We start from the raw sequence: 8,691 nt of genomic DNA on the forward strand, positions 1-8,691 counted from the left end.
TAGAGTTGCCAGCAATTGGAATCATAGAATCACTAAGGTCGGAAAAGATCTCCAAGATCATCTAGTCCAAACTTCTACCTACTGCCAGTATTTCCCCACTAAACCATGTCCCTTAGTACAACATCTAAACGTTTCTTGAACACTTGCAGGGACAGAGCTTCCACCACCTCCCTGGGCAGTCTGTTCCAGAGCCTAACCACTCTTTTGCAGAATTTTTCCTAATATCCAACCTGAAACTCCCCTGGTGCAACTTGAGAACGTTCTCCCTTGTCCTATATCTAGTCATGTGAGAAAAGAGGCTGACCCCCACCTTACCACAACCACCTTTCAGGCAGTTGTAGAAAGCAATGAGGTCTCCCCTGAGCCTTCTCTTCTCCAGACAACAATCCCAGTTGCCTCAGCTGCTCCCCATAAGACTCGTGCTCATGACCCCTCACACCTTTGTTGCCATTCTCTGAACATGCTCATGGGCCTCAATGTCCTTCTCATAGTAAGGGGCCCAAAACCAAATACAGCACTAGACCTCACCAGAACTGAGTACAGGGAGATGATCACCTCCCTGCTCCTTCTGGACCTAGGTGCACTGCTGGCTCATGTTCAGCTGAACATCGACCAACACCCCTGAGTTCAATACCCCAGGTTTTTTCTTCCTTCCCCACTTCTGCCTCTGTTATAAATTTTCTGCCAGTGTTATTTTCAATAAAGAAAAGAATAATGTACTTAAAAGAGAACATGATATCGTGCAATAAGCTGAAGGGAGTGTGGAATCTTTATTCATTTCAACACTATCCACTTAACAAACAACACTGAAAAGCCAGCTAAACACTTTCAGAAACGACATATTTACCCTTCAGTTTGAGGTCCACGTTGTGCCGCAGCCAAGGATATACACCATAGTTTGACATGTCTTCGGGAATAGGGTTGTTATGTATCCAGCCATCACATGCAAATCGATAAAAGTTGTCACAAGGATCTACAGATTGATTTATCTTGCTTAAGACGGCAGCGGCTGTAAAAAAGGATACTGCATAAGTGTTATGGTACTTTTTTACCTAAACTGAGAATTCAGTGAGACCAAAATCGAGAAATGATGATTAATCAGTTTCTGCAACGTGATGCTGCTCACTTGCAGCTAACTATGGCTATTCTTGGACTGATGAATGTCCTGATCTCTGCTCTTTCTTAAACAGCAGCAAGAATAACACCCAGCTTCTCTAGCATCTTACAGTGCTTACATAACAAGTGGGAAAAGACAAAATATCTATTCAATACTTGCTCAACTGCTTTAAGAGCAATGACCACCAAACCTACAGGAAAGTGACCTGCTGGGGCCAGACACCTGAATACAGACTCTCCACTGTTGCTGTGATGGAATTACGTACCTGAGGAATAGTAATGATATGCATCAAACAAATTAGCTTGCAAAAAATTAGGCACTGTTTAGCTCAGTAGTTGCAAAACATATCTAGTTATGATTTGCTGTTCACTGTGAGATATAAGTGTAGTATTTTCTGCTCGTTTCTGTGACTACCTCCCCAACAGTTGCTACTGCAGGTGAGACTCATTAGAAAGAGATGAGTCTAACATGCTTGATAAAAATAACTTCTCTGTGTGTAAACAAATGATCACACATTGTAGAGATTATGACATAGATCTATGTGAGTAAAGTAAGAGAGAATATGAAGATACTTGACGTTTTCTTCCTAAATAACCATGTGTTTTGAGGCTTACAGCAATAATTAAATAGAAAAATTTATTTCCTATCAGAACATCTGATACTTTTACAGACTCTATAGTACTGTTTCTATCATTCAGTATTTTTGTGTAGAATACTTTCTATGATATTTCTATGTCTCAGCTGTAGTTTCACTTCTCATGCTAGAAACTCTGAGACTGACTGCATTGAATAATTTTTGGTCTGCTATGTATAGAGTCTATGTATGTAGCCCCACAGAATTTTGTTAGGATTTCAAATGCAAGTGTTGTTTTAATGTGGTTCAGAATGGAAATAAATATTCTTAGAAATTCACACAATATCCACTTTGTTTCAAATGAAATGAATCTAGGGCCAGGTTTCCAGATGTGGTAACAATTGTTTGATCTTTGCTCTCATTGCATTCAATGAAAGACTCTCACTGATTTAGAGGGAGTAAAGCTGTCAAAATGATGAGAACAAAATGAGACTTAGGTCCTACCAAACCTGATCTCTTTAGCTCACATTTCATACTACCAGATGTCCCAGTTCCATGAGGTTTACAACATGCGTACCTGTGTGAGGAAGAGCCTACTGATATAGAAGTAGTTTCAGATTTTGAGCCATAGTTCCTATATTGCAGTCATTCACACGTATGTAAGATCTGACCCTAAAACATTTCTGTGCAGAATTCATTTGAATATTTTCTGATTACTGAGATGGAACAAAAAAAGGTTTGATACAATCAACGTCTGGTTCCTCTAATAAAAAATTGAAACAAATCCAACAGGAAACTTTGGTTAACCTGGATAGAATAGAACTAAAGCAATTAAAAACCAAAAGTTGACTTGCAGAAAATATACTCAGATCAGCAGTGATTTAGACAAATATCTTTTTTTAAAATGTACTTTTTTTCCCCCTAATTATTAATTAAACATCATAAGTGAAAAAGAAATATGGAAAAACAATATAAATATCTCATTAACCTACTGTGATCATGATGTAATGGATAGGAGACAGTTTTTGCTTACCAGCTTCAATGCATTCTGCAGTCAAACAGTACTGTTGCTTTGGATGAAATTTTATAAGACCTTGGCTAACTGCAAAATAGAAAACCATAATGAGATCGTTTGCCATTGATTTTGACCATTTGAGACAAATACTGTATGCTTGATTGTTCAAATGTCAGTGCAAGCACTGGCCTATTGCATCTCTAGCCACAGTGACTTACAACACTTATAACGTACATTAGGTAACTACTGCATCTCCTAAAAATTATATAGGTTGCTCCCAAAGTAATTCCTCTTATTTCTTTCCATGGAAATGACAACAGATACAAAGAGCACAATAGCACTATTTGATAAAGCAAATCATCAGATACCAAACACTATTTTTCATCACAGTTACCACCATTAGATATGCACTTTTTGCTAGTGATGAAAAAGAGCCTTCATGACATGCTCATAAAAGTCCGCATGGCCCTCCAGAATGTGGTTTGTCTTTCACATTGCTGCCATCACTGCTGAAATAAACAACCCACCCCTCACTGTGCCCACATCCACTGTTTGGTCTCCAGAAATACTCAGCAAGTGTTGATGAATGTCAATGTGTGCCAGTTTTTCCGCATTAAGGAATTCAGTGACACACTTCTGCTTCATCCACACGTCCATGTTAGATGACATTGTATAAGACAGCCCCTCTGCTGCCATCTATCACACAGCAACAAAATTTGATGGAATATCGGTGGGAAGGTTCAATCTCTACTGCCATACCACCAACATCCGCCTCTGACATGTAGGCCAAAATAATAAAATGAGAGACATTAATTTTGGAGCTCGTATTTTCCCCTCTTGTGCCTGATTCCTCAACTTCATCCATCTTTGCTCTCAGGCAACATGGAATAAGAGTACTCCAGGGCACATAGTGCATTTGCCCAGTGCCTGGGCAGTGAGCACCACCACAGTAGAAGCAATCCATCCCCATTGATGGTCTCTGAACATGGAGCTACCTAGCCATCTTCTGCAGGACTTTCCCTGCTGCAGCTCTCTGCAGCAGCACTGCACTGCCTGGCTCCATTGGCATCTTTGGTGTCCTTTCACTATTGTTTGGAATAAGCTAAATTGGCAATGACTGCAGAAAAAACCCTGGTTTATAAGTCGGAGTGCAGTGTCTGCACGAACTGGCCTCTGAAGGCACTGGACGTTTATTCACATCCAAAAGCTTCACTGACAAGAGCTATGGAATATTCAGTTAATTTTGGTCCCCTTTCAAAAATGTGTATTTTCACAGACATTGAAATTTAAATATGATTGCTTATTTGAGACACTCCTGTCAGGCAGCAAATATGCAGATAATTGATTCTTGGGATGAAGAGTCCCCAGGGGCAGATGAAATAAGATTCAGTAGATGTGCTCAGAAGAAATAAAGAAATATCTCACTATCTCCTTTTTTTTTTTTTTTTTTAATAACTCAATCCGTAGCAAACAAAAACAGAAACAGAAGCAAAACGGTATGCAACTACTTCAGGGTGTTATGATGATGGTTATAAAGTTCTCTTGTAGTTCAAAAAGAATAGGAAGATGTGAGATGGTAGTCCAGCACATTAAAATTTTAATGTTAAAAAAAAAAAACCCTGAAGGCTAGCACTTCATACCTTATTCATTTCTTAGTGACTACTGAAGATTGCAATAGACTAGTGAAAAACAACATCTCAGAAACTACTTCTAGGTAATCCAGCAATTAGCCAAGAAAAACACTAGGTTTTGAAACAAAGAAAGATTGTAATCAGAATCAGAATACTGAGGAACAGGAGAAAACAGTGAAGAGTAGGTCTCCAGAAGGCAATTTTGAGCTATGTAAACTACGAATAATGGATAATGTGTCTATTACTGAATAGTTCTGCAAAGGCATCACACTCCACCCAATTCATGGGGATTTGCTTTTTCCCTCTTGAAAGCCAATCTTTTAGAACTCATCCAGGTTTTGAAGGTTTGCTAGATTTTTTTCTTAACAAAGTAGAAAAAAGAGAGAAATTCCCAGATACTCTTTGCGCTTGGTGAGAAATAAGGGAGAATGAAAATGTGTCAGCAAAGACAAATAATTCAAAGCAGCCCTCATGGTTCTGATAGTACAGACATCCAGAAAAGAGGAAGGGGTTGTCAGGGGATTTGGCATGTCCTTCAGTGTCAATGGTACAAGCAAATAATGCCAAACAAACTCTACGGTTCTCTCAGATCCTTCTGGGAGTTGTAGGATTTATAAGGTGAGCAAGCAAAAGATGTAGGAGAAGGCAATGTTCTGCTTCTCAGACTGGAAAAAAAAAAGAAAAAGTGATGGGGAATTGTTTCAGGTTCATCAGAAACAACTAGTTATGTGAATTAAATGAAAACTGAAGAAAAAAAGTCATCATCTGATGCCTGAAATATTTCAGATGATGAGAAACAGTGGCTTCGTTTCTGTTCGACAAAGCTAAGAAGGAGTTAAACACAAATTTACAAAAAAAAAAAAAAAGTGTCAAAATGAAACACTAGAGCATTTCATTGACAAAATGTTAGAATAGTTTAATTTTTTTCCATTGCCCTTTTGATTGAAATCTTCTGAAAATTTCCAAACAAATTCTGAAAACATTTTTGTTGACCCAAGGCCAGCATTTATATTTCTTAGCCATTAGGTCAATGAAAATTTTTGTACTGAATTTGATACAGAAAGGTCTTAACACACTTACAAAACAGTCTATGAGAATTATTATATTTGCTTAAGTGTTCACGTCTGGTCCATGGATAAAGGACATAACTCTGATAATCTACTGTAGTAAACTTCTGTTGCTTTGTACGAGCAATACGTAATCAAGCAACTTAGTACTAAAAAAAGAACAAGGTTTCACCATTGCTTCCTGGTGTTTGATATCATATTATTTAAGGGAAAAAATGTTATTTTTCATGTAAAGCCAATATTTTACATTACCAAGGTGAAGATCCAATTCTTATCATTATAAAGCCTTTTATTGAATGTCATGGAATGGGTTGGGATTCTTCACATACACAATAGTTACGTTTGTGCAAGTATTTGTGGAATTGATTCTACAACAGAATACTATCTGAATGAGAGCCTGCTGCTACCAGTATTTGCTAGAAAACCCAACACCATTTTCTCTGTTGTCACTGTAAGTGACAACTTATCTTGTAAGTGTATCTTTCAAGTAACATCATAAAAGATGGGAGGGAAGCAAAAAACTTTTCTTAGAAATTAAGTTTCCCCAGGTCCAGGAAAATTGCTCTGAAGAAATGAGAAGTTTGTCAGAATTATTCTAAAAGAGGATCAGTCTCTTCAAGCTTTTACAGAGTATTGCTTTCTATTCACTGACTCGTTGTTTCTGGGTGCATTTATACCCATAGGTATGCCCTTCCAACATCCTATATTCCAACAAAGCCAACCTACAAATGATTTCAAATCCCAGAGATAAAATAATAATGCCTTCTCTATTTTGCCAAGTAACAGCTAATAAATCCGATCAAAACATTTTAGTTTCTTCCCAGATGTACCTCGTGATTTTTGCAAAGATGTCTTTGCGATTCGTCGTAGAAAAACAGAAACATCTAAAAAATGTGCAAACATATGCATTACCCAAGTTTTCTACAGGAATTTTAGCCAATCCATAATGAAAACCAAATGAAGGATTACCCAACAGATTCCATAAAATGTATGTACTACAGATTGATTTTCAGGAAACAGAGAATTTTAGTCCACATTTGTCACAAACTGCCAGTTTGCAATCGGCATTACCAATATTCATAATCTTACCCCTTTCTTCCCTTTCTGTGTAAGAATCCCATTCTAGCCAGAGCTCATTCAACCCAGTATTCAAATTTAAACTCAGCTTTCAATAGTTACACGAGCTCACATTGCAGCTTCTAGCTCTAACATTTCCCACAAAAAAAATCTCTTTGCTGACACACTTAAAAATAAAATGGGGAAAAAGAAATGACCAGGATTGTCACCGTAACACAGTGCACAGCACAAACGCTCGCATGGAGCAGCTGTGCTCGGGAGGGTTACCCGCACACCAAGCCTGGACCTTCTCACTTACCCAAAAAAAGTGTGGTGCCAAGTGCAATGGTGCCAGCCACGAACACGCCGAGGGCGATCCGCGTGGGTTTGCTGGCTGCTCTCCTGCTTGCTGGTACTGTCTCTCCTTCCATCGGAATGGGCTGGGATGGGCTCGTTCTTGAAGAAGTCTGGTTTTGCTCTGCTGCCGTTGTATCAGGAGCTCAACTACTCGCAAGCCGCATCCCTCAGCTCTCCTCCTTCTCTCTTCTATTTACAACTTCAGGTTTCTGTCGTGAACCATTTCCTAGGCACTTCCTGCTCTCTCCCCCTCAAAGCAAAATCATGCACTCGTAAAATAGTGGCTGCCTTCCGTGCTTCCCTCTGACCAGGACTAGGGAAGGCAAGCAGTGACCACTCTATTTACAGTTCCTCTGCCTGTAAAGTTTCTACGAACCAATCACTCAGCAGTCCCCTTTATCAAGAGTTCAGAGCACGAGGATTTCACAACGTTGCCGAACAGATGTTTTAGCTACTCTAACATATAGCCGTAGAGCCTTTACAATCAAAGCAGGATTTCTGACAACTTCTACAAACACAGGACTGATTGAAGGTTTTCATTTTCCTTTGTGCTTATTTAAAAGGCAATTTGCTGACTAAAGCTGTTTTGTCCTAAGCCTCTCTTGCTGCATTGTGTGGCTTCACCAGAAGCGATATTCAACCAGCGGACAAATCCCTTTTTAAAGTTTCCTAAGTGCTCTTAGAATATCGTGTAGCATTTTATTTTGGGAATTTGGTATGTGATAGTCTGTGCCAAAAATCACAATCATGCAGCAAAAGCAGTAATCAGCACAACCTACAGAATAGTGCTCCTTTAAGAGCTGGATTTTTTTTTTTATTTCCAGGCAAGGTATTTCAGTCCTTGCTGATATGCAATGAACCACAGGAGAGGAACCTATACCTCCAAAACAAGTATCACTATGAATTTAGTGGAAAGCATCTATTTGGCACTTAAATTTAGGAAATGGGAGGAAAAGACTTACTTGTATGGATTTCCAAGTTTCAGACTTAAACTTGACAATCTTCTTTCCAGGTGGCAAGGTTTCCCCCATTCAATTCATAACAAAATTTTGGAGTGAATTCTCTAATACGAACTCTCAATTTCTCCAGAGCTGGACACTTATGTAAAAGAAAGACGCAGGGAGAGACAGTGACACATCCACACTCTCATTTGTGTCTGAGTTACTTCTATGCTGAATTCTTATCTCAGCCAAAAATAACTCTGATTTAAAAACAAAACAAAACAAAACAAAACAAAAACAAAAGATATAAGGAGAGAAGACAGGCAAGGTATATGTGATGGCAGTTACCAGCCTGGGAAACAAACAAACAAACAAAAAAACAGATTAAGTATTGTGAGTGATTGCACACAGGTTTACCAGAATCCCAGATGGGCATAAATGGAAAACTCACTCCATCTACAAGAAGATTTGGATTTGGAAAGTTCTCCAAGTCTTCTACATCCTGCTTGGGGTCATGCAGGGAAAACACTCATTGATGACCCTTGTTCCCATTCAACAGGATGCAGAAGGCCATTCTTATCTGTGCTCAGCCCAGACAAGGAAAAATGCATTTGTTTCTTTTCACCTGCCTGCTTGTCCTGTATTTATCGCATGATATCCAACAGCTGAGAAAGAAGAGGGAAATGAAGGTGCCAGGGAACGAAGAAAATCATATTCCCATCTGTAAAGTCTTCCATTTAATGTGTGAATGACTCCAAATGCATGAGCAGATCTTTGGTTTATAAACAATCACTGCTACAACTCTGTTACCAGCACAGTTGAGAATATAATTTTAAGTGACATCGGTGCTATTGAGACTTCATGTGCAAATCACTACAAGTCTCAGAGGGACTGTTAAAAGGTCAGGGTGATGACACAGAAAATGCATGGACA

General features: G+C 38.9%; 1 protein-coding gene across 2 annotated transcripts in view; it reads right to left on the reverse strand.

Annotated features, from left to right (window-relative positions):
* The window catches only part of PHEX (phosphate regulating endopeptidase homolog X-linked), a 94,483-nt gene extending 86,246 nt beyond the window's left edge, over window positions 1–8,237 (reverse strand). Inside the window, exons 1-5 of one of the 2 annotated variants that reach the window (XM_042810202.1) lie at window positions 8,210–8,237; window positions 7,780–7,915; window positions 6,780–7,067; window positions 2,725–2,793; window positions 848–1,009 (exon numbers count right to left, since the gene is read on the reverse strand). In XM_042810202.1, the coding sequence (XP_042666136.1) occupies window positions 848–1,009; window positions 2,725–2,793; window positions 6,780–6,891 (343 nt within the window). In that variant the 5' untranslated portion in view covers window positions 6,892–7,067; window positions 7,780–7,915; window positions 8,210–8,237. Of the gene's footprint in view, window positions 1–847; window positions 1,010–2,724; window positions 2,794–6,779; window positions 7,164–7,779; window positions 7,916–8,209 lie in introns of those variants that run through there. The other variant, XM_042810201.1, reaches the window with a different exon arrangement.
* Between the last annotated feature and the right edge of the window lie 454 nt (window positions 8,238–8,691).

This window comes from Centrocercus urophasianus, unplaced genomic scaffold (assembly GCF_019232065.1).
Source record: "Centrocercus urophasianus isolate 14NV4802_14NV808 unplaced genomic scaffold, USGS_Curo_1.0 seq_12, whole genome shotgun sequence".
In the NCBI taxonomy this organism is placed as follows: Eukaryota; Metazoa; Chordata; class Aves; order Galliformes; family Phasianidae; genus Centrocercus; species Centrocercus urophasianus.